This window comes from Ischnura elegans, chromosome 1 (assembly GCF_921293095.1).
Source record: "Ischnura elegans chromosome 1, ioIscEleg1.1, whole genome shotgun sequence".
NCBI lineage: Eukaryota > Metazoa > Arthropoda > Insecta > Odonata > Coenagrionidae > Ischnura > Ischnura elegans.
Window position 1 is genome coordinate 105,289,408 of NC_060246.1, and position 26,390 is coordinate 105,315,797.

At 41.8% G+C, this 26,390-nt stretch overlaps 1 protein-coding gene across 4 annotated transcripts in view; it reads right to left on the reverse strand.

Moving 5' to 3' along the window:
* The window catches only part of LOC124167603 (RNA-binding protein Musashi homolog Rbp6), a 716,673-nt gene extending 706,141 nt beyond the window's left edge, over positions 1 to 10,532 (reverse strand). For all 4 annotated transcript variants that reach the window (XR_006866742.1, XR_006866741.1, XR_006866740.1 and 1 more), the window contains exon 1: positions 10,454 to 10,532. Coding sequence is in view for 1 of the 4 variants with exons in the window: in XM_046545586.1 (XP_046401542.1) it covers positions 10,454 to 10,488 (35 nt within the window). In the remaining 3 variants the exon portion in view is untranslated. The remainder of the gene's footprint in view (positions 1 to 10,453) is intronic.
* Positions 10,533 to 26,390: the final 15,858 nt, after the last annotated feature.

A 26,390-nucleotide genomic window follows, 5' to 3' on the forward strand; every position in this document is an offset into this window, starting at 1 on the left:
AAGGGGGTGGAAGCAGAAATACCCTCTATGGAGCATAGCAGCAACTGTGGAGATATGTGTCAACGAATATTACAAAATATGATTCTCAAAAGGGCCTCCCCAATGTGTTGCCGCCCACCGCGTATTTAAATGGGTACACTGGAGTCGCCAATCGTACAAATTGATCCGAGTTTCATGGGAAAATGAGGCATAATCAGGGGTGTCAACCGAAATTTACATTCATTATGATGTGATTTATCAAATTCATTACTCTTCCTCGCAATCACACATATCAAACTGCAAAATACTGGAAAGAAGTGGATCGCATTGCACTCATCACCGCGCTGCGGACATTTTGGAAAGTCTATTGAAATGCGACCAGAAGTGGCAAGAGAAATCAACCTTCTGTGAGATGGAACTGGACCTCTATGCAGGCCCCTTGTATCTGACTAATGCGGTGGGTAGGGAGTGAAGACCGGGAATCGGACGACAGAAGAATCGGAGAGCTGAATTCTCCGTGGCTGCCAAGTAGAGATAGCAGGAGAATGAAGTGAAGGATCAAGAGAGCGTGAGACAGACCCCCAAAAATTTTGATTCCAGTACAGAGAGACAGAATGGACGCGAATCGGAAAGGATAACGGAAACGAGGGGGAGCGGAGGGTGTATTTCGTGAGGGATACGGTTTTTGAATGCATTGGCTCGTGATGAGAAGGTGAGCGTGAACGAGGAGAAGAAGCACGGGAAAATCTGGAACGGCGATGGGGGAGTTAGTGATTGCGGCGGGAAGGATAAGAACACGATAAGGACGGGTTTGTGGGAGGCGGAGGAGTTTTGATCAAAGGGCAGATACACGGAGAAAGCTCAGGCGGGATGTTTATGACGGCCAGATACCCCTCTTCATCCTCCGAAATAACCCAGGGACTGTATTTATGCCCGGACAACCCATCATCTATCTGGAGGTTCGGGGGAGCTCACTTGATTAAGCTTTCGATTCGTCGGGACAAGTGAATGAAGAGGGAAGACCCTTTCGGTGATACGAATGTTATTTTTGAACGTGAATTGAGGTAGTCGGGAATCATTATCCTTACTCCAAATCAGTGGAAAGACTTTATGACTGAATTATGAAATACTGATATGAAAAATAGATATAATAATGACATCTTTAGATTAAATTATTAGATAAAGTTAGGGATCAGATTTTATAGCCACCTCTAAATCAAATCTAATCGCCGTTGCAGTGATTGAGCTCCAATATTAAAAATCAGTAATTGACGGAACCATAAACGAAAAACTAAATAATCATCAACAACACGGCACGCATCTTATGGCCATGAAAAAAGAGAGATATATGCGTCAACTGTATTAATTAACGCCAAACACGCAAAATAAATAGTTTCCGTCACAATCGATAGGATACTTTTGACCTCTCTTCACGCAAAATTTTACATCGGCATAGTGCTTTATAAGTCACGAATAGGTGACAATGAAAGGAGCAGTTATGACTCCACAGCATTTGGGTAGAAATGGTGGTGGCAAACTTTAAATACACAATAAAACGGGAGAAAACCAGAAGATAATCTAGAGATAACGAGGACCTCTATACCAATACATACAAGCACATAAAATGGACATACAGTTGGCGCGTTCCTAATGAAATCATTAACCTCTGCTGAGATTATAATGCAAGAATCCCTATTAAACATCGGAGCAGAAAGTAAAATGGCAATTTCATATTTTGAAATAGAAATTATACGCGAAAAACTGCTGTTGAGAAATCAATCTTACGAACCCTGTGATCTGTGATCTTCGGTATCGTTTCAGTGAATAATGTTTGAAAACATGAGGCAGATATTTATATATGTCCTATTCCTTTCAGGGCTAAAAACTAATGGAATTGGAGCATTACTCCACGCAGTGAAATTGATTAATGGATCCGGCGAGAATTCTAAAAGGCATTTATGCCTCTTGATCGTTAATGAGTGGACAAAGGAACTCTTTGGCATTGCTCGTAAACAATGCGCGGCGAGGGAGAGCCATTTCGTTGATGAATAAGAGGGGATTTTAAGAGGGTGACCGAGGACGCGGGGGAAAAGTAAAAAGAGCCCTTAATCTTTGACAAAAAGCCATGAAGCAAGCGTTTCCAGAGGATATAAAAATGCGGACGGAATAAAGGGATGAGTTGCAGGGAAGAAAATACGAAACGAGCAGGTGCCCTTTGCATCAAAAGCAAAAGAAAATGGACTCCAGGGCTCCAAAGTTCTCCAGGCAAATGGATAAAATAAATTTTTTCCCAAAGGCAGAAAAATACAAAGAAGTTTTCACGCCAAACTATGATTAAAAACTTTACCACAGAGAAGACAGCCAGATGATAGGATTTCCTCGGCTACAGGCGTAGTGTATCACGCAAGGCATTACGGTACTTGCTGTATAATTTGGTAAGTGAAACAACTTGAGTGATAACGAGAGTTCACTCAAGCATTTATATAACTCGTAGAATACGTGAAATAATTTTCTGAACAACAAATTAAATATTTATTATTATTAATAATAGTTAATTATATTTCAAATTAACCGATTTTACTACCTCATTACTTTCATCATCTTCAAAAAAATCAATGAGGAATTCTCTGAAGTATTTCTGGCTTTATTGAGACGGGAAATACAACCATATCATAGTTGACTATCATACTTCCTATAGTTAATTATAGTTCCAATTGCAAATCAGAACCTTAATTTTAGGCCCGTCCGTGATGATCAGCATCTCCTTTCCCTTCTGAGATCCGAGGTGTAAAGAAGTTCGAAAATAATGAGCTATGCCTAAATGTATTTCAAGGGGGCTCAACTACCAAGTTGCATGCTATAATCAGGAAACGTTCCCCTACTATCCACGTTTACACTGTGCATAGGACTTAACCCAGGCACACTTTCCGTATGCGAACTCGGAGAAACCTAATCAATGAATAGATGAACCAACTGGGAAACCAAATTTATCATCATGTAATCGATGTTACTAGAGAGAAACAGAACAATACGGGAATGCCTTTTCTGTTCGGGGAATTGTAATAATAGTTCGCACGTGCCTCGCATAAATCATATTTTGTGCGTTCAAACAATGTGGCTACTATCGAATTACTGAACCCTACAGAGCGTGCAGATTTGCCGCCTCGAAATTCCAATTATTTTATTTCGTGCCATGTCCGAAGTTTTGAATGGACCAGTCCTTTGAGCGGTCGGCAAGAGACATGAAAAATATTCTGTGCGTCGCGGAAAGGAGGAAGTGAGCGGCGAAGAGCAATAAAAGCGATCGAAAAAAGTTTCGAATGAGGGAATGCACGGATTGAGTTTTAAAAGCCCCTTTTAGTCCCTCTGCAGCGTCCGCCCAGCCGAGATCATCATCATCACCACCGCGAGAATCCCTTCCCAACGCCTTTTAGAGAGTGCATTTTTACAACCACCCCCTTTCCCATCCCTCCGACTAAATACATGGGCTCGCATTTTTCTTTGAGATATCCACACTCACATTAACACACACCACATGCTAAAGAAACGCCCCTCCTCACTCCACACTCTCTACCACGGCCAAAATGCCATTCAAAACCACTCTTCCTTCAGGCAACTTGGAAATATTTTTTTCCTCCCTATCATACGATTTCATTACGTTATCATTCCTTCGAGGAACATGAGTTGAAGATTAATCGTAAAAATACGAAGTTAGGCACTTATGAAAAGAATCACGGGCAGGGAATGCGAGGCTAAACTTGAAAATAGATGGGCACAAACTAGAGCACATGGAACAGCTTATCTATTTGGGCAGCGCTTCAGAGAAAACGGACACAGAATTAAGGATATCAGGAATGGGATTGCGTTTGCATAGAAAACGTTCATGAAAAGGAAAGAGTTGGATAAAAGATCGTTATGTAGAGCTTAAAGGAAAGGTTAGTCAGGAGTCTGATCTGAATGTACCATTTTAGGGTGCGGGATCGTGGACGTTGAGGGAAGATGAGAAAAGGCTAAAGACTATCGAGATGTGGGTGAGGAGAAGAATGGAAAATGTTACGTGGACGAAGAGGAAATGGAACGACGAAGTGGCCGACTACAACTAGACATGGTGGCTGAGAAGAAGAAACTTCTAGTTCAGTTACGTACGAGATGTGGTATGGATTGTGCGATTAATGAGTGGTGAAGGGATCCGAAGACTGAGTTGGAAGGAAGAATGTTAGATGGACAAGGGAGGAGGATTCACAGATAAGATGAAAGATGATTGGATAATTACTTCCCCAGGAAAAGATATAAATACGAACTTTAATAAAGACCGACTTCCACAGAATAAGCCTTACATTTTAGAAGCAAAAGACAAGTGCTAGAGAGAGAAAATACAAATATAAACATTTTAATTCAAAATTATAAATAATTAATCAACTTTCACCACAAATTCCACTGAAACGATAATAAAGTTTCAACGCATTCTCATTTTCAATTAAATTTACCAACAGTGGAGTTCAGTGTGGGGAGTAAGACATGAATTTAAAGAGGGAAGTTCAACTTGGAAAAGGAGACTGGCCGGAATCATTCGCAAAATGTTCTGTACAAACCTACCTTAAGAGTTATAATACTTAAAAAATAACAATCCGGATATCTTATCCTTTACAATTAGTGAAACGACTTTTCATCGAGGCAGCCTTCCTCGCATGGACGGGCCCCTCACCGGCAAACCCAAACTCCTTCCCCGATGCCTCCCCCCGCGCTTCTTTGTCCTACGATGACACCACGCCTCCTCAAGAAGAGCTCCACGCTGCCGCTACTCCCTCCGAAAGCATTCTCTTTCCCTCCCCAAAAAACACGAGCCCATTCTTTTCCCTTCCCACTCCCTCCCTCCTGAAGTCTTTTCTTGGCCTGGCTTCAAATGAGCGGTCTCTGACAAAACAGTGCAGATGGCTCCCTTCCCCACCGAAGGGTATGGGCCGAGGGGGGATTAGAGGGAGAAGATGAGCAATGAAAGGAGATGATGCGAGACGAAAGAGCAAAAAAGGAGAATGAGATGAGGAGGAAGGGCAAGGCAGGGCATTGACTAGTAAGTAAAGACTGTTTAGACGGGGAGAGGGCATAAGATCTGCCACCACTAACAGCAGCAAAAAAATTAATTTACATTAAAATTACTTCAATAATTTAGAAAATGCTGTATTGGATGATACTGTTTAGTTTCGTTTAGACTTCGTTTCAGTGGAATTTATGGTGAAAGTTGATAACTTATTTCTAATTTTCAATTAAAATGTTTGTATTTGTATTTTCACTCTTTAGCACTTTGTCTATCGCTTCTAAAATGCAAGGCTTATGCTTTGCAAGTTGGTTCATATTTATACCTCTTCTTGAGGAACAAATTGTCCAACGCTGCTGATGTTTGGAGTTATAAACTCGATGCTGCTGCTAGATTCTCGAAGCTTAGAGAATGTAACTAGAGAGAGAGAGAGAGAGGGTCACGGGCTTTCTCTCTATTTCTTCAAATTAGCAGTACGTGCTTCATATTGATAAACAACAATGCATCGATGATTCATCACTTATAATCGACATTGATTCAACAGTGAAGTTAAGGGATTATGGACGGCGAAGAACAGGGGAGCTGAAGTGAAAAATACCGCGCAAAACCTAGAACTTTTTAACGGGGCCTAAACTCATCACAATTGTTTCCAATATACATTATGCATACGATAACGTATGCCAATTTTCATAGATCACCTTAGTCACAGAATTTTTGGCCTCAAAATTGAAAAAAAATCCGCCAAAATCGAAAAATGTTCCTTCATTCATCATTTTCAAGCTTACATTTTTGTAGCAATTCAACGCAAGCAAAATTAGACGCACTCTTGTTGGTCATTAATCCTCATTGCCTTTCATGTCTTGATTGTTGTTTCTATCGCTGATACGATGCAAAATGGCTGTCCCTGGTTTCCTCGTCGCAGAGGGAGAGTGGCTGTGCGGACATGCTAGACGATCTGTGGCGAGAATAAGAAACGTGCGCTTCGGACGGAACAGAGGGAGATGGCGAGACGGGAGAGACAGGTGGAGGAGAAGGGATTACACACGCGAGAGCTTAAGAGAGGCCGAACGGTGAGTAAATCCTGTAAACGGAAAGTCGACGGTGGGAATCGAACGGATGGGAGAATAACATTTAAACCTTTGTGACTTGGAGCAGGGGTGGAGGATGACAGCCTTCCTCCATCATGTCTATCATAATGACAGTCTAAAATCATGCAGAAAAAACTATTTATGATAGCTTCAACAACTCATGAACATTTTGATTGGAAAAAAAATTTAGAGAAATACAGTCTATGTGTATCCAGTGGCTTCATGGTATATGTAAAAGCGAAAAGAATCGAAAACTTGAAAGACCCGCAGGGATCACGAAGGCGGATATTACTTCGACACAGTTTCCCCGCCACAGGTGAATAAATGGATTTAAATAGCTCTAAGCGTGAAATTTACAAGTTTAAAAATTTCTAAAAAGAACAACATATCCTAAGACAAAATAAAAATATTTATTTTACTCTTATTGAATGAGGATCAGAATATTATCAGTCGCTTTTATTTGAGACGTTCCCATGTAATTTACTTATCCTTCATCATTGATATATTTTGGCACATTTTTCGCCATGAAAAACCACTTCCGCCACTCAAAAAGCAGCTTTCACATTCTTATACTATTCATACATATAACGGACCTTATTTTTACCATACGAGTTAATTTTATTTCTTCTTTGTATTATTAAACGATGCCTGGATTTAGGGAGAAGCAAGGTACAGGAAAATGCCATGAAAATGCTGACTGGAAGAAGAAAATTGTTGGAATTTATGCCAATGCCCTCAACTACAATTTTCATTACTCTTACATCTGCAAATCCATGTAATTTTATATACAGCCTGAAGTGACAACCAAATTGTTACAGCTGGATTTGATTCAGCGTGAAAACTATCCGCTAACTCATATCCGGAATGGAAATGGCCCCACCATCCCTCTCAAACGGAAGAACTGTTCGGGCCACGAGTGCGAGACGCTTCAGCTCATTCCAAACCAACCAGCTTATTTTTTTTCATTCTTCCCTTCCCACTCCCATCGCGACTTCCCCCCTCTCCTCCGACTCCCATCCCCGTTCCCATCCGTCCACGAGGTCGCCAGTGGGTGGAACAGTGCCAGTACGGTGATGCAAGATAGCCGCGTGCGCGAGCGCAAACTCAGGAAATAACCTTTTGTCTCCCCCCCTCATATTCACCCCGTACCCCACCCCAAAAAAATTTACGCATTTTTTTTCCTCGTTTGCTCTTTTCGATTTTCATATTTATTTCCCCCCTCCTCTGCAGTGCTCCCTTTTTTTATTTTCGGGAGCGATTCCATCGATTTGGACTTATCGAGCGTATATATATTTCATGTACGGGCGTGGGTTTTAACTGCGTGGCCATATTATCGCGTGCGACCGAGATTCCGAGAAATATTCGTCCGAGCGCGAGGTCCTCACATGACGCTCGTGTGAGCCACGAAAATCGACGCTCCGCGATAAATTGAAAGCGGCAATAAAAAAAAGAAAGGACGATGAGAGAGAATTTCATGCACTAACTGTACGACTCGCCATTTTCCGTTTATACTCGGTATACCTTCGTTTTCCGTCATACTACACATGAGAAAAAGGTAAGGAGAATATGGGTCTCAAACAATCACCATTACCGGTTAGAATTCAATGTTTTTAGCCTATTTATCTCAATGCTTATCCCAGATGAGACTGGATTTGAATTATCAGTAAAACAGAGTAGGCAGTACAAGAAAGGTGAAAGTTAGCTACGGAAAAAAAATTAGGAGACCCTTAGCCCCCACTTTGAAATTAGGCTATGACTTTCAAGCATATATATTTTTAATAGCTTGGATTGGCATTCAGTCACCAACTTTCAGAGCAAAAAAAATATTGCAAGCCTCATAGTAGTTTGATACATTCAGTTCTCTCTGATACAAAGTTGGAATACCGAATGATTTGAGCCTTTAATATGAAAATTCAGTATCAAATAACGATAAAGAAAAATTACACAGAAACGCCATTAATTTTCACTTTCATTCACATTAAAACGAACATTGTCCATTGTGTCCATATAGTTCTGCGTTCCATATAGTTGATATTAACAATAAAATTTGAAGTAAACGCAGGAACAGTGCGATAATTTCGTACTAATTTGATTTTTTACGTTACTAAATCACTCACTGATACATTTAAACCAAACCCACGGTTGGAGGACCTTCCAGGCAGGAGTTAACGGTGAACCGCTAGGTAAGCCAGCGCCTTCCTGACCGAAAGCCGGCGCAGATGTCAGGGTTATGTTGCTATTAACAATAAAATTTGAAGTTAACGCAGGAACAGTGCGATCATCTCGTACTAATTTGATTTTTTACGTTACTAAATCACTCACTGATACATTTAAACCAAACCCACGGTTGGAGGACCCAGCGCCTTCCTGACCGAAGGCCGGCGCATATGTCAGGGTTTTCCATCACGCAAAGAGACAGCCACATAGACAGAGCTCCCCCTCCCCTCCAAACCAATATTCTTAGACGGCGAAGTGATGAAATCCGCCGCTTCAAAAGCATCGGGAGAGGGACGAGCGAGCGCCCGGAGACCGACCTTTCGACGCAGGAGAAAACAAGCCAATGAGTCACTCCCTCCATTTAAGAGTATTGGCCAATTAAAAGAGAATATATGCATGCCTGTGTCCAAAAAAATAAACAGGCAATCCTCTGAAACCACGGACAGGATCCTGCCTCTTTTTTTAATTGAACGAGGAAGAAGTTCATTTTTTTCCTCCTCCATTTTTCAGCTTGTCAAATCAAAACGCACACCTACATGAAGCGCCCCGACTGTGAAGCAATATTTTTATTGAGTGAAGGAGACCCTGACTACATAGACAACTTAAAAGAAGAATGCTATACTACGGTAATTTTATTCCTTAAAATTTGTAGCATGTTTGACGCCATAATTTTGAAAGAAACAATTTTTCCAAGAAGGATCTAAGGTTTTCCAGGCGAATAGACTGGAGGAAGAGTTCTCGGGTTTACAGCCGGGTCCAAGGTGCAGAAAAACCCTTGGACCTGGCTGGAAACCCGAAAACTCTTCCTCCAATTTTTCAAAGAAGTTAAACGTATATTTTTGGCTTGCCTTGTACATTTATATCATGCGGGGAGACTCTGCGGTTCTTCGGTAGAAACCCGTTTTCACCCGTAAATCACCATTAAACATTCTTACATTATGACTACGTAGATTTCCGCGGTGTTCAGGTTCCAATTTTGGTTGGATTCTTACATTATTAATTAAGCATGATAAAAATTTTATATAAAAATACAATGAAAATCCTGATTCCAACCCTTTTACCAATAACATCCTCATACAAGAAGTGAATGGAAAATGATCAGCAAATAAATTGATGATTAGCGAAAAAAATCATTTGAGTTGAACAGTACTAGAAAGAGGATATGCTAATAGCCTGAAAGTTGTGCAAACAGTGACTCTGTAGGAATTCCAGGACTTGAAACCCAATAAAATCGCATTATTTTCTTCTTCAATTGGTGATGACATCTATGAACCCATAAGCGTGATAGTGATTCGTACGAGCGATTTAACATTTTATGTTATTAAAAAGTCAAGCTGCAATTCGGCTATGTAATGGCCACAGTCATGGAATGTTTTTTTATTCCCAATTTTCATACTGAAAAAAATGCCCCCATAATTCTAATAAATACCTTCTCTACTACGACGTGCAGCTGAAGTAATTTAAGAGAGATATTTTGACGCATGATATTCGGAATATAAAAGCTCCATTACAAACTAAATTCTCAGTTGATAACGGTCAATCAATTTATTATAACTACTAAACCCTATATTACATAAGAACCCTGATTTATTTGGACGAAGATCAATTCTCGGTCGCATTCTGGGATATTTATTTTTGGCATCCAGGAAAATCATTTACCTTATCTCATAACTTAACGTGTTTTTAATCACAGTCACAATACACAGAAACACACCATCCACACAAATATTCAGAATGAGAGCACCTTTTTGAGCAGTGGTTTCTAATCCGCGATATGCATACTCTTTACGTGTTGACATTAAGTGATGACTGGGCACAAGAAAAAAATGATATTCCTTTTCACATCACTTTAAACATAGAGTTTTATACATTTAAATTTAGTTTGAAAGCAAGGAAAAATAATTTAAAGACCAAGCCATGTCCGTTTAGAACCACTGCCGTCGAGGAGCTAAAGCACTCAAGCTTATAGAAATAAGAATAGTTAAAAATAGTTACCTGAAAATTGAATGGACAAGGTAAAACTTAGTTATAATTTCTTATCATATAGATAAAACTATACGGTATTCTTAAATATATTTACTGTTATAGATAGTTTGGAATTAAAAGAAACAAAGAAAAATCTCTTTGTACTCACCTCGACCGTCTAGTGGTTGGATCCTTCATTACCATCACCTCCGTAATATCTCCATATTTGGCAAAATACTCTCTGAGGCTCTCTGTAAAAGAAGATAAAAAATTAATTAGATTGTTTATAGACTGACGTTGATTTCTGATGCACAAAGTCATCATGAGAATAATGAAAGTAAACCGCATGGTATCGAAACTGAGAGCAATTCACTCTTTATCCCCCACGCGATTACCGACCAACCTAGAACGTTCTAGTGACGAAGATATCACTCACTAATAGAATTATTTTCCGAATTATAGTAATTAAGTAATCATAATTTCGTTAGTTTTAAAATAAAATTATAAAAAAGATGTTACGAATTTCAGCGAGAAAAAGATATTAAAACTCAAGGAATCACATTCATTTATGTAACCATCTCATTTTTATGGAAAAGAAAAATATGCCTCACTTGAGATTTTTACCAGTAGGTACTCAACGCACACTATTCTGGTGCCCCAATTTTTCATCAGATAAACGCAACACTTTGATGAAATAAAAATTCTGAACGTTTTCAAATGTAATGTGACTCAAAGCTGAACACGAAGTTTTTAATACCTGGTTATTTTTACGTGCACGACCTTCGTAGCGCAACACGAACTATTGAGCAGAAAATAGAATCCTTCACGCAAATACGGAGAAAAAGAGACTTGTATTCGTCGCGACCTGAGAGGAGAACTGCATTTATTATTACACATTCCGTCAATGGGATGTCCTCACGGGCACTCGACACACGCGGGAGAGCAAGCCGGAAGGAAATGGAGTGTGACAACGAACAATGAAGCGTCGCAAGCCGGAATAAATCCCTCTCGTGGTAGTAAGAGGAACCGTCTCCGCCAATCCTATCGCAAATGTATGCAAGGGATGGTGAAGTGAATAGAGCTAGCTGGAGGGAGACAGGCCACGCAAGAAAAAAAAAAGGAAAATGGAGGAATTGAGAGGAAAGAAGGAGACTTCCAAGAACACACATACACAGCACAACCCAACCAAGCATTTCACCACCTCCTTCCGTCTTCCTTTTGCCTGCGTCACCGTCTCGCGTCGCTCCTTCCCATTGCCGTTGCCATAGATACGCGCGTCCTCTGAATCTCCCCCACGACCCACTGCATCCATCACTGGATACGTGCACACGAGTCAGTTACGGAAGCTTTTCTTCCCTTCCTGAGAGTTGTAATTGTTAATTTTTGAAACAAGTTTTATAAAGGACCACCTATATTCTTTTAAAATGACAACTTATGAGTATGCCCAAGATAAACGGTACTGTTTTTCCTACGACAGTATTTTCAATGGTGACACCTTGGGAAAGGGCTCTTATTTATTTTATTTTTATAAGTATGAAAATGTATCTCAATTATTGTGTGCCGTAACAATATTTGGTAATTACCTATATCAGTATCCATTGCTGGATACGTGCACACGAGTCAGTTGCGGAATATATGAAGCTGCTCTTTCCTTCACGAAGAGTTGTAATTGTTAGTTTTTTAAACAAGTTTTATTAAGGACCACCTTAATTCTTCTTAAATGCCTACTTAGTTTGCCCAAGATAAACAGTCTTACTGATTCTCCAGTGACAATAAATTTGTTTCACCATTTACAAAGGCAGCACCTCGGAGCAGGGCGGACGGACCAGTCATCGCCGGACCCACTCGGCTGCGATGCCCGAGATGCGACGTGAGTGGCGTCGCCCGAAGTCAGTCAAATCCCCTCACGTGGGAGGAAGACGTCAAAGCCACGCGCCTAACTCCCCCACATATGAATCCCACACTCACGACAAACCCAGCCTCTCCACCTGCCATCTCTCCTCCCTCCTCACATTCCCTTCATTCAGACACATCTCCCACGCACGCCGAAAATCGCAGGCGATTATAGCGTCCCTACTATGACGGAATACCAACACAAGCCACCACCATTTTAGCCGCGTCGGATTCTTCTCCCGAAGGATAATTCTCGGTAAAAACAGCTCATTGTTGGTAACCCAGCAATCCGTTCATCAAAAATTTAACCATTAAAATTTGTAGCAGTGTTCATAATACGGAACAGTGTACAAAGTTATTTCATTAAATGGCCATCATTTTAACACATTAACAAACTCGTATGTTTGAATCAGCCGTAAAAATGTTCCCTCGATTTTCAAGCAATGGTAACGTAAATATATTCTCCCAATCTGAATACACCACTATTTCTTTTAATTGCACCATTAAAATCCTGAAGTCACCATCCTAACCTGAAAATAAATATGTAAAGTGTAAACCCAAACAAATTTTTCATTTGGTTGAGGTAGGTACTGAATGTGAACCCAATATGGCATGCGCAGTATAAAAATTGCCCCAAGATCATGACTAAAAATTATCACCATTAAGTCAACGCTCTCCGTGTCAAGCGTCCGATTGCTGCAGTACTTCGACCTTCGAGTCAGAACATAAACCGAGGACCAATTTCGGAAATGCGTCACGGCCTTGCGAAACAAACTTGCCCCACTCACGGTATGAAAGATAGGCCTCGGGAGAAGAGAGAATGGGCGTGCCACTAATAATCCAAGGCCCCTCTGGAGGAGCGTATTTCTGGAATTCGGACTTCTCCCGGAGTGAGTAAGGAAGGCGGAAAAATCTGGGAAAACTCCGCTCACCGTTATATAACACAGCTTCCGTTCCCAACCCGATCCCCTACCCCAAAAAGCAGCAGCTGGATCCGACCTACACACCCGCCCACCTGACTTCCAACAACCGCCAACCAACCACCCCTTTACCATCCCCAGAAAAAAAATAAAACCTTCAACATCCCCCTTGCTCCAGCACACAACTAAACCCACCTCCTCTCCAACGGAACGAACATCTCCTTTGCCCCCTTCTCCAGCCCGACCAGCTCTGCTTACCCCCCAACCAGCACACACACGCACACACCTACAGACCGCAAATTGCATTTACGTGTTTTGGTAACTCAATTTCTGCGGAGGAGTGTCGGGAGGAGGATGAGGAGATGGAAACGCAGGGAGATAGAGGCGCGTAGAGAGTCAAAAAGAAGAGTCGGAGGAAGAAGAAGGAAAAGGAGAAAGACGGGGAGTGGTTGGAGGCGTGATGAGAGAGAGTTCATTCCTTGGAAGAAGGTAGGCAAGCGAACCGAGTGTTGAGATGAGCCAAAGAAATTTTAAAGAGAGAGAGAGAGAGAGAAGGAGAGGTCGTCGAGGGGGTTTTCGAGTGAAGAGGGCGATATGCAAGGAAGGTGCGGAGAGAATACGCACGGGGAGATTGGAGGATGGAGAGTTTTAGACGTCGAGTAGAAGAGATGTCTGCGGTAGACTATTGGGGTTAGTGCCTCGGTGGAGTGGAGCTGTTGAGGTGGATAGAGAGGTGGAGCAGCCTCGTCTCTCTCTCTCTCTATCGCATTCGGGAGCAGATGGAGGGTGAGAGAGCGTGTGCTAGAGACACCAGGGCCAAGGGCCCACTGGCGGCGGGGAGAGAATGAGGCACGACAGGCGAGACGGAGGGAATATGGGGAAATAATAATAATCACGGACGAAGAGAGATCTCACGAAACACGGATTTAAATCACTCGGGTTAGGTATGAATTATTATTTTATAAATGAAAAATGGTCGATTCCATTTATGCCTGTAAGATAAATTAAATCGTTAGTGGTTTCATCAAAGATGTCATTGAATGTAAATCATTTATTGCACGAACCGAACTCAGCGTAGACTCCAACCTGAAGGAAGGTGAAAGATGATGTGTGATGCATATATAAGTCAGAAATTATGCGAGTAGCACAAAATTATAGGTCACTAGCGAGTCACTGTCACTAAAAACAGAAACACATAAGAGGAAAAAATCACCAAAAACGGGAAAAAAATTATACTGGAGCTTTCGATGCCAATAGCTTCATTCTCAACGTCCAACGAAAAACTGATTCTGAGTTAAGACTTCGACGACGTAAAACGACGTTAAAACGTTACGACGTAAAGCTGAGTCTTTCCTTAAACGTTGAGATTGAAGCTATTGGATTCGAAAACTCCAGTATAATCTTTTTCCCGTGTCATTGTTTTTTCCTCTTATATGTTTCTGTTTTTAGTGATAGTTACTCGCTAGTGAACTAACATATCTACCACAGCACAGTTGCCCTCGTCCTTTTTCCATTATATGTTCCTATCCCTCTCTTTCCTTCTCTATGAATTTATTTTTATACCACATATTATATGAATTCATTAGCATACTAAATATTTGTATATTATATGAATTTATTTATATACTATATATTCTAGTTTTTTGGCATCCAACAGGACCGCCTCACAGAGTAAGTATTTTTCGGCGATTCCTAGACTTATTAATTTGAACCATAGACTCTTCAATCCATACCCTACGCTCTAACCACTAGACAACAATATCTCCGACAAAATAATATCAAAATGACCCGGTGGTTTAGAATGTCCCATAATATGTGCGCGTGAGTGTCAGAACAGAAGATTCTGTGAGACATTATACAGAAGGGACGGGAGAGTAGATCTTGAAGTTTTGCGAAAATGATAAATGAAATGGGTTTAGCGCAGAGCCGCCTTGAGACGCTCAGAAGCAGCAGGCAGCAGCAGAAGCAGCGGCGTTTTGGGCGTGATGACTGGGATGGGAGGAGGTGGCTGCCGGGGGGAGGAGGGGAAGGGAAGGGGGTGGTTAAAGTGACGAAGGAGGAGGGAAGGCGCGGAGACGACGACGAAGCACGACAATCTTATGAAGCCTCGGGGGAGGCAGGGCGGTTCGGCGGTGGCACTTTCAAGAACGCGGCCCGAAGAGGTTGTCCCGCGCGGTCTGAGGGCATGAGACGAGCCGAGATGAGGAGAGGCTGGCAGGAGGGTTAGAAGACGAGGAGAAGAAATTAATATCCTACGTGGCGTGAGATTTGAGGACGACGACGTGATCTCCAGCACTTGATGCGAGGAGGAAACTGCCACGATTCCGCGGAAATATTCCGATCAATAAAATTACCATACCTGAGAGCTTAAATCTACTCCGCTCTCTGAAAAAAAGAGATTTTAAATCCTTCGTGCCTACTGGTTTGAATGTTCAGCAGCTCAGAAAAAAGTAGGAAATTCTTTGCAGTTGATATGAGTGAATTTCACTCAAAATGGAATTTTAATAAAACCTCAACACTTGGTAAAAGAATGAGAAAATATTTTACTTTCCTCAATCAATCCCCGTCACCACGACTACAATTGCATGACCCAAATCTCAACCGAGTAGTAACAATGAATTTATGAAAAAACCTGAAATTTATAAATGCATAGGAATGCATAACACAAGCGGGTACCTAATGCTAAATTCCTCCTGTTTAGTAGGAGAGGGATTTATAACCGCGAAAACGACGCGGTCAAATGGATGGAAATTGATTCGCGTGCACTCCTCAGACTGGTTGAAGGCAGAAACAGCGTTATGAATACATCACATTACGTAAATATTGTGCATTATGAAGAAGCAGCCGAATTAAAAAATTTTAATCTTTATGATTTACCTGTGCAAAGAACGTGATAGGCTAAATTAATCAGGACGGGAGTCGAGCTGAAAGCTATACAAGTTACAAGGAATTTGAAGACAATTTACGATCTCAATGATATAATGCTTCGAACTCTTGTTTACTTGCTGGTGAAAATAAATAGATTTGTGTCGCTTAATTTTCCACAGTAGTACAAAATAAGCATTATGACCACATTAACTTCCGAAAAACATGAGAATGAAAAGGGAGATTAAAACATCTCTGGCCTTGGGACGATATTTGAGATAGAGTTCATGTTTTGAAATGGAAATTTACAAGATTTTCCTCAACACTCAGCGCCTGAATTGTACGCCCTGATATTTAGGTTTCACGAGAAGCAAAATCATTGCTCCTAAGCACACTTTCAGTTTTTGCGGACCCCAGAAATTTCACCTATTCGCATCTGGTAACGCGACTCATCAACACCAGAGGCCATAAAATAATTCACATTTGCTGATGGCGTAAGTCGAGGAGCGATTGGATGCGCTCGTCAACACATCAGTCAGCTGTTCGGCGAGAGCCCTCATTATTTCCCATGATCCTCTCTCGCCTCCCTGACACCCCGCTCGCATCCGCTCCAACCCGCCACCACGGCAATCCCTCAAAATATTATTATCCCTCTCCGCCAACACCACGCCCTCATCAAATGCTTTTCGGCCAACCGGCGGCTTCTTGAGGAATAAAAAAATAAATGAATATTAAAAATTATTTTTCGATCATCCCCCGCTCTTTCATCTCTCACGGACCGTCCTCTCAAGATCCCCTCCCCCTCCTCCGGATCTGATCATAATATTCCACCCTCCATGACAGCCTCTTCCTTCATGCCATGCACCCAAGCACCCCCGGAGCCTCGTTTAGCACCCATCACTTGCAGCCGTCACTCGTCGGCCGATGCGCGCACAAACTCCCGGGGACTCCGCCCTCCTCCGCCCGCCGAAACTGGGTCCCTCCCTTCAGGTCGTATTTCCTCTAATACCCCTCCCCCTTCACCGCCCTCGAAACAGACCCCATTAAATAAGGAAAAGGTGATTGATGCCCGGGGATATATATCCCCGGATAAGCCGCTTGAGCCAACCTTGAGGCATAAAAACCCGTTTTCCTCCTCTCCGGAGCTACAAAAATCACGTCTCGCTAGGATACAGTTGCGTATTCTTGGTTTTTACGGTATACCTTACTCCTTTGCATTGCCCCGAAAGAAAATAAACGAAGGAGCGATGAAGTTAGGCAGAACTACTTCCTCTTAAGGTATGCTTCAAGCTCTATAGCGAGCCGCTTAAAACTCGATAATGCGCCTTATTTCACTTGACTGGCGTCGCATGATTGAACCTGATTAAAATTTAATCTGTATTAAGGGGTGAGTGCTCAGCAAATGCTGACATAAATTAAAGAGCTGGCGCGTGGAGATAATTGAAGCTGGTTTAAGAAATTCTATTAGAATTTTTTATTGCTTGTAAATTTTTACCTCGAGTGAAGTATATAAAAATTTCTGCGCAAATAAAAGCAATCATCAATATTCGATAACTGCCTCTCTCATTACAAACTTCTGCATTGTGAGAACTTAAATAAAGTGTATGATAATCATTTGCCGAGATGTATGTCATAACGAGTCAATACATCAAATTACTAATATAATAGATATTCCGGTAAAATAAAATAAAAAAGATTTTAAAAGCGGCTGAGTTTAAAAAACAGCCCCGATTGCAGCTAGGGGCACGTTCCACCATTTACTATGTTTCGAAACATCTTACCTAAGGTACAGATATTTTCGAAAATCACAATAAATATTATATTTTCCTGTAATGGCCATTCAATTACGACGAAAACTAGCAATGAAAGTTACGATGATAGTGAAAACGGCGCGGCATAAGCTCCCCTTCTCTGTTCAGTTACTTGATTCCGAGACGTAAACTCAAGATCACGTATTGGACTAAGACTCAGAGTACATTATATCTCCAGGAAAGAAAGCAGAAGTCCTGGCATAAGCTCCCACAATACAGTTCTGGCCAATGTTTACCCTCTCATTCTTATAATTTTTTACGTGTGGAATCTCCGTATGTCCTCATTCTGACCACCTCACTCCAAGACCTTTGAAAACTAATGCCCCCATGTAGACCGTATCACGCCTCTTCGTCCCAAATCATACTTCTATCCCAATAATCTCATATTTCTCGACTTTCTCCCGACGTTTTCATCTCACCTTGATCATCACCTTGACGATCACAATTATCAACCCCAGAAATACCCACGCGAAAAACCCACCACTACCATAATGGGAGAACAAGCCAGTTTAACTCTGAACGGCGTTTTCTTTTCGTGACTTGAATATTCTTAGAAGAATTTATTTAAAAAGTTATAGAACCGAATAATGCAAAACATAGCTATATTTCATAAAGGGGTTTATTTACATTATTATGCACAAAAATAATTAGGTGGGATATAAAGCAGCATGATTTTTCTCACCTTATATTCACCGCAAATACAAAAAAGGAAAAACCACGGCCATTTTTTCCAAAATAATACTGCATTACACTAGTTGTAATCCACATTTTTTTACAGGCACACACAAGGATCGCGATCAAAACCTATTATAGCCATAGAACTTTTGATGGACATAGTACACAGTATAGTAAAAAGGTTTTTTTTAGATTTAAACAAAATGAATACGTTCGTTTCACAACGCAGCCTCCTCCACTTCTCAGTGACGAGCATCAACACACAAAATCGAGCGCAGAACTTGCACCGTGCTTCATTCCGACCCTTCACCGGGACTCGCCCTCCTCAAACTCCCGGCTGACGAGTGCGCCCTGGGAGCGGGAGACAAAATCTCGTCCCAGACAGAATCCTTCGAGAAACACGTCGACCGCACTATCTTGGTTGTAAACACCAAGCTCTTGATAACCGCAAAGTGGGAGACTTCCCACCCTAATCGCTAACAGTGGCTTGTTCACGACCGTGACTTGCTCGAGTTTACATCCAACAACGACTAAAAGAAAACCCTAACGCGAGGGTGGATTCCCAAGTTTCCTGTATGCCGGCTAACGACATATCACTGGGGCATCTGTCAACACGATAGTAGTAGCATTGAGTGTTCGGGTGCGTCGACGGCTAGGCCATTCTGCACCACTGCTCACTCATTTAATTCAAATCTTTTAATAAATAAAAGCGAACAAACTATGTATAAATCCACCAATTTTGGATTTGGATTGAAAATTGGTGGATTTATACATAGTTTGTTCGCTTTTATTTATTAGAATGAACCTCCACAAAGTTGAGCCTGTTACGATAGAGATTTTCAAATCTTTTATTCAAATGGTCGTTAATTCGTCAATTGACATAAAATAAGTGGGAAATTTTATTTTTTTATCAGTTTTAAAGTGTACCGGGACTAGCCGCGGTGATAACTTTCACGGGAGTCACCCGCAATGCACAGTCGTGCGAAAGATCCACAGAGAAAAAATTAGCCTTAGAAAGATATCCACAGGGAAGAATGGCACCTCGATAGCTTAACTGGCTAAAGCACTCGACCGGAAATCGGGGGATCCGGGTTCGTATCCCGGTCAAGGCGAATGACTTTTTCTCTGTGGATCTTTCGCAGGAAATTTTATATTTTGCTTGACAGACCGATTTCCTTGAGAAATAATATTATATTATTCAAATAAGTAGGGTGGTCTCCTAGAAGGGATTCAAGGTTTCCCCCCCCCCCAATATTGAACCGTATCCGATCGTCACGGTATTTGTCACCAACTGTAAGGATATGTCGGATACTTAAGGGGCACCTACACTCATCACACTGTGGAGCTTGCTTCTTCTCGGTAAAGAGAAAGGCATGAGTCAAAGGGCAGTCAACACGATTTGGGCATCTCACAGCAGAACAGTTGTGCTGCCTGGATATCCGTTAGTAAGGCTGGTGGCAATGGCGTCCGGTAAGTCAACCCAACAGTATTTCTCACGCTCGTAAGAGAATATCGGTTCCGCTTCGACCGCGGTCACGCCTGATGGACGTCATGACGACGGGTGCGACAATCACTGAGCGTGTGTAAAGGTCGGACTTTTATATATGTCTAGAAAACAAATGAAGACAGTGTTATAATATCATCAGCAAGTTTCTTCAGCCTAATTGCAAGCGCTTATTTTTTCCAGAGCAGTTTTTAATTCGTACAACATAAACTATGAACAGAGATATTCTCTTCGAGAAGAAATAATACAAGACGAACGCTCTGATTTTCCACAAGCCGACAACGTGCATGAATGATGTGTATAAATATCGGATTCCATATTCCTTAACCTAGTTTATTTTTAAATTCCAAATTCAATTAAGTGCAAGCATTTTACTTCAACCAACTTTACCAGCATTTGATATTGTACCTAGTATTCGAATGATAGGCACATGACCAAACGTTATGACGAGAAATCTTATTGAAAATATAAATTAAAATATGTAAATAAAGAAACTACGCGTCCAATGAAGGCTGCGAAAATCTACAACGAAGGTCAACGCTAACAGTTAACGCGGGCACTTCAGAGGCGACGCAATCGTAATGCTCCTGAATCCAGATTGGTTGTGACGCCGTAACTATGTGCTGGTAAGCACGGCACAAAGCCTCCGCACGATGTATCTTGCAACGCACTTATGGCTCAGGGTAATCTCAGCTTTGGCTAATGGCTTTGAGGCACAGAACAGGCTTCGGGTCTTTTAGAGAAGGCAAAAAGCCACCAAACTCACGTTGTAGTAGCGCCATCGCCAGCTTCACACTTCGGACTTAGTTACATCACATACTTGGAATTCATTAGAATTAGACTATCAGATTTTCAGCCTTGCTCTTCGTCACAAATCGATCATAAAATTTAAGCTGATCCCGAAACATAGTCATTAACGTTTGAATAATTGGGAAATTAGGAAATCATATAAAATGTCATATTTTTTTCTTCGAATGTTGATAGAATTCTAATCTAGTGATTTTTGCAACTTTATCTTCAAATACCTATCCATTGATGCAACTGAATAATAAAACTGCCCTTGAACCTATTTTCAACCTATTTGCATGTGGCTCACAAGCACTCCCATGCATACCGCACAGCTATTAGTTGTCAATAATTTTGTACCTGAAATGACTAGGATACACGGGGGGAAATTGTTTCAGTTAAGAGAAGTAAACATACTATTACTAGAGAGGCAAACTAACTATTCATTAAAATATCTCCGGTAAATATTGTTTACGTTAAGTATTTACGGCCCATGTAAAATCAACGATCTTAAAAATTCGGGCCCCAAGTAAAATCCGCTTATAACAATCGGTCTGAGGTCATGTAAAGGTTCTCGGGCTACTGTTCATAAGGATGACGATATAGAATTATAATAGGATAGGTGTGGCACAATGGCTTCACGAGACAGCACGATAATGCCAGCACAAAGGCCAAAAGGTGAGAGAGGCTGAGGTTTCGTAGGAGAGGGGGAAAGTACGGAGACTGGTGGGAAGGGCGATTAGGGGGTGGAGAAAAGGAAGTGGGGTGGAGGAGTTTGAACTAAGTGAATGACTCTTTATTTTTCCCACCAGAAGTACTTTTTCCAGACCGTGAGCAGTGGTCTTTTTTTTTCCTCCATCCGTGAAAATCCCACCAAATCCATCCCCCACCCCTCCACGACCCCTTCCCTCCAATACCACCACCACCGCCACCTTGCTTTCTTCCCTTTGCCGGCCAACCCCACCACCTGCACAAAACCTTTCTCCACCCCGGCTCCTTCTCTCCCCTAAACGCCGTTGATATCACTTTATGTCTCGTTCAGAGACGCCTTTTGTGTGCCAGCGCCATAGAAACAAGAACGGAGGTGGGAGGGGTGGTGGCAGTTCCCTCCACACCTCCTGCCCTTTCCCAACTCTCCCTTAAAAAAAAAATGACGAAACAAAAATTTAAGAAAAAAGGGCAAAAAAATAAAATAAAAATCTTTCTCCCCCTCCGTCCTAGTCGTTCCGGCATTTTCTTTTTCCCCCTTTCCTCAGTTTCCCAAAAACCGTGTGCACTACGACTCTCGTTTTATGGCAGAAATATCCCAAATTACTCATTTTTTTCTCTACCACCCACCCACCGCTACCCAGCTCCATAAATACCATTCCGCTCCCGCCTCGAAACATCTACGAACCACCGACGAAACCCCCTCGTCGTCCCGATCATCAAACACCCCAGGGTCCCCCTCCCCCAGTCCGTCTCTCCTCAACCACTTCACGTCAAGTCCCCCACGGAAGTTCCCCACTCCCTACCCTGGCATCATAACCCCTTACCTCCCGGCAAACTAGCTCCAACGGGCACCGCTCCCGCGATATAAGCGGGCAGACGTCGTCGGCGTGACTTTATTTCGCAAAAAAAAACAAAGGGGGCGCCTTCAAGAGGGGAATTATACAAGGTTTACGGTGGTAATAAAAAAGGCCATTTTTACCAATTACGAAAAAAATATGAAAAGAAACAAAACGAAATGAGACACACCGACTTTCCCTTTCTCTAAGTTTCTAAACCTTCCCCTTCTACGCGCGTACGATAAAGGCTTGGAATTTATTTATTTTTTGTGTTCTTTCATGATAGCTCCCTCTTCCGTATTCACCGTACGTCTCCAAACCTTCCATTCACATCACCTGTCCCGCCGTCCCCAAATCTTCTGGTTCTGGAGGCCGCCAAGCGTTTGTGGACGTTAATGATAAGGCACCGTAAAGTTTAGTGCGCAGTTGGTAAACAAGCTGTACGGTAATCATTTCTTTCGTTTCATTGAAAATAATGGGACTTTTATTCATTAATCAAGACGAAATCTTGTCATTACCATTCACAGTAGCACTCGTTAGGATCATTAAATGTCTCCTTATCCAAGCACTCAGGAGAATTAGAGAAACACTTGAGCGATATAAAATTAGCATGGCAAATAACTTGAACGCCAAAAATCTCTGGTATTACGTATATTAGGCAGTGTTTCTTGCAATCTTAACTACTGTCGCTAATACTGAAACCTTCCTTTATATATTAATCAAATCAAACATTTATTTATCAACAGGACTATTAAAAAAATCCCCATCTTGACAATTTAAGAGATCCAGGAGACAATTTAATGGAAGAATTATCCTTTAATGCAGACTTAAATGTTGCTCTCAGCGAAATTTCAACTAAAAATGTATGAGATAGGATGTAAATTATACGAGCTTTGAGTAATTGAATGAACGCGAACGAAGCCCACGCTGTCTCTTGCTTGAACTATAAATAGAGGCTAACAGAATAATTCGAAGCAATTTATTTGACCAGAAAACTATTAAGGCAATTAAGATCTTGAGAAATGTTTGTGATTTAGCCTTAATGTGTGTCATTTAAGATCAATGAAATGCCAAGCCCAGCAACTCAGGAAGGGAATTAAGGGAGGTAACCTGGCATATTTAGATACATGTCCCAGCCAAGCATTTCTTTTTTCCAAATGTGTAAGGACTTTGATGACCCTCAAAAAATAGGAAGAAGCGGGACGTGTCTCCGAAATAAAGACGAAAATTTATGCTTTTTAGACAGATTTTTCCATCTTTTTACTCTCAAGAATTCCTCCAAGTTTTGTCCTATGCTGTATCGGGGTTTATCATCAGGAACTGAATATTCGCGACTAGTGAAATCTCAGAGAGCAGGTAAAAGATATCTGTTTACAAGGTAGACTACATGGAAATTTTCATCATAATCTTTAGGCATAGTTTGTAAGTATATTATAATTTTGGGTACGAATATCATTGAAATAAACTCTACTTGAAATTGAAATTAGCGAAAATTTGGTGCCTCTCGTCCTCATCAATGATGTTTATGATACTATAGTCATAGTTTTTAAACGATAGCCAACAAAGTTTTTTATGCCAATGCGTATGTTTAACGCCAATCCTTGTGTAATCTTTCTTCCTTTATAAACAATTTAAATGAATTACTATGGAATTATTTTAAAATAACTTAAAGTCGAAGTTTCATCACCAAATGTCAGCAATCTTATTATTGGTTTGGTGAAGCTTTCCACATTATTTTCCCATTTTTGATCATTAACATATTTCGTACCCTTTACATCCTTAATCACTAATGTATATACCTTATGCGGGGCCATCCGTTATCGTTTCCTCCGTATGATGAAACGGAGATAACTTCATGGCCGAAGTTTGAGCAATTCAATAAGCCTTTTCGTTAATCACGTTCGGTATGAATCACCACCGAAATTGCTCCAACATTCAATGACCTTAAAGGACAGAGAGTATGAGGGTTCTGGGCGAACCCTTTGATGGATACAACACACCGGGGCCGGGAACAAAGCCCGTGGCTTACACGCCCGATCACCCGGGGAGGGGGCGGAGAGGAGGGAAAAAGGAAAGAGGCGCCGCCGCGATAGGAGCCCGTCGACGCCTCTGGGAAGGGAAAGGGACGGAAGGGACGGGACGAGACAAAAACACCCCAACGCTATAGAAGCGAAGAGGGCCCTACTATTATTAGCGAAACCAAGCATACGCAATTAATGTGCCAGCGATTTTAGTGGGTTTTCCTATAAGGAAGAAAAATCCATCGATCAAATCGCTAGATAACCTTAAAGGACAATAACACTTGCATGAACTCTGAGCCCGCGTCGCTCGGATGGATACTCTCGGGCCCTGAGGCTCTGCCGAGTCTCCCCTCATCACTGCCGGCATGCGGGGGAAGTCGCGAGGAAGGGGAGGGGGAGAGGCGGTGGTTCTACGGCCGCCCTTCAAATGCCACTCTCGGAACGGCTTTAAATAACGCGGCGAAGTATTTATGTCCGACGACTCCTCCTCCGCCCCCCCCAGAGACGACCGCAGCTTCCTCCTCTCGCTGCCGCCGTCGGATCTCCTAAACATCCCCACCACACACGCCGACACACTCTCTTCAACCCGCCGCCGTCCCATTCACCCGATAGGTAGAGAAAGAGGTCTCACATGGATCGTCATCTGAGCGGAGCTCAGCAACGTCCGTCCCGCACGAATAAGGAGAAGCCCGCAGCCGGTGTTAAGCATGGTTGCTGCGCCTGAGAAATGTCTCCAGCCAAGGGGACCCGAAATCCTCTTTCTACACAAGATGTGTGCGAGAGTATTATACAACACGTACAAATTCTCAAGGGGAATGGCCAGGATATCTTCTGAGCTCTGATGCACATTCATTTTTACACATGTTATGGATTGAGTTTTCAGCCAACCAAAAAAATAGGTCGGATATTTTATCTAGATGTATTCATGGGGCCTTGTGTCAAATTTTTCCTAAGGAGTAGTACGGTGGATTTTAGAATCGCAAGTAGTAAGTAAAACAAATTAAAATGTGCATATTCCCTGTAGCGTTAGCCTAGAAAAGTCAATACTGTGGCTTCTTTGATATGCAACCCCCCCTCCTGTTACACTCTCAGTTTCTTCCTATGCATCTCATTTCTTCCACAACTAGTGGTTTTCCAAATGGATAATATTGCTTTTTTGATTCTGAAATTGCGAATAAAATTAAGGAAATACTTTTGATGATGCAACCATTGCGGGCTCACAACTTTGAGGAATATCGCCGTGTTAATGGTAGTAATAACGATGGGGGTAATTTTCCACACAACGTTTATTTAACCAAACCGGTGTCGATCCTCACTGTATAATTCTCAATGGAGCAACTCCAAAAATCCGTGTGAATGACACAGTAATTTTCGAAAGCGGTTGTGTTAAGTAATAGTTACGCGGAAAATTAACGAGCCATTATTAATCCCTTTAGGGTATAATGTGTACAATTTTCTAAGGTGATATTTTATCATAATCCTCAAAAATCGGACTCGTAAACCAGTTGGAAAATTGGAGTACATTAAAAAAAAATACAATTCCATTAAGCTTCTACTATTTTCAGGATATTTATTCAACGCATTTACACGTTTCTGAGGAAAGAAAGTGGCATCATTATCGTAGGCTAATTATCTAGGATCAATGCCTATCCATCCGCTTCCACAATGCTTCTTTTTAAGAGCTTCACCATCCTTTCCGGCACCCTTAATCTTGCCTTCCACCCTGATGCTCGAGGAATACGTTGGAAGACTCATTGTTGGTCCTCGAAGGCATGCCTCACTTCCTCCTCTATAACCGCCCACGGAGGCGACGGAAGTTATGGAACTTCCACCGCGGAGTAATGGCCCCACATTAACTACCGATCTAACAGCTCATCCCAACTATAATTATTTGCGGCCTCGCATAAAGTACGAGAGATGCGGAGCTAGGTGCCAATCTCTTAACCGGGCCCTCTTCACGATCTATTTATAAGACAGACGCAAGGCCGTACTGTGGTTAGCAGTCGTCAGCGCAGTTGCGGCTTTGAGAAAGATCACCAGGACCATCTTAGCCGTACACCGCAGACAGTGAAAATTCCACAGAG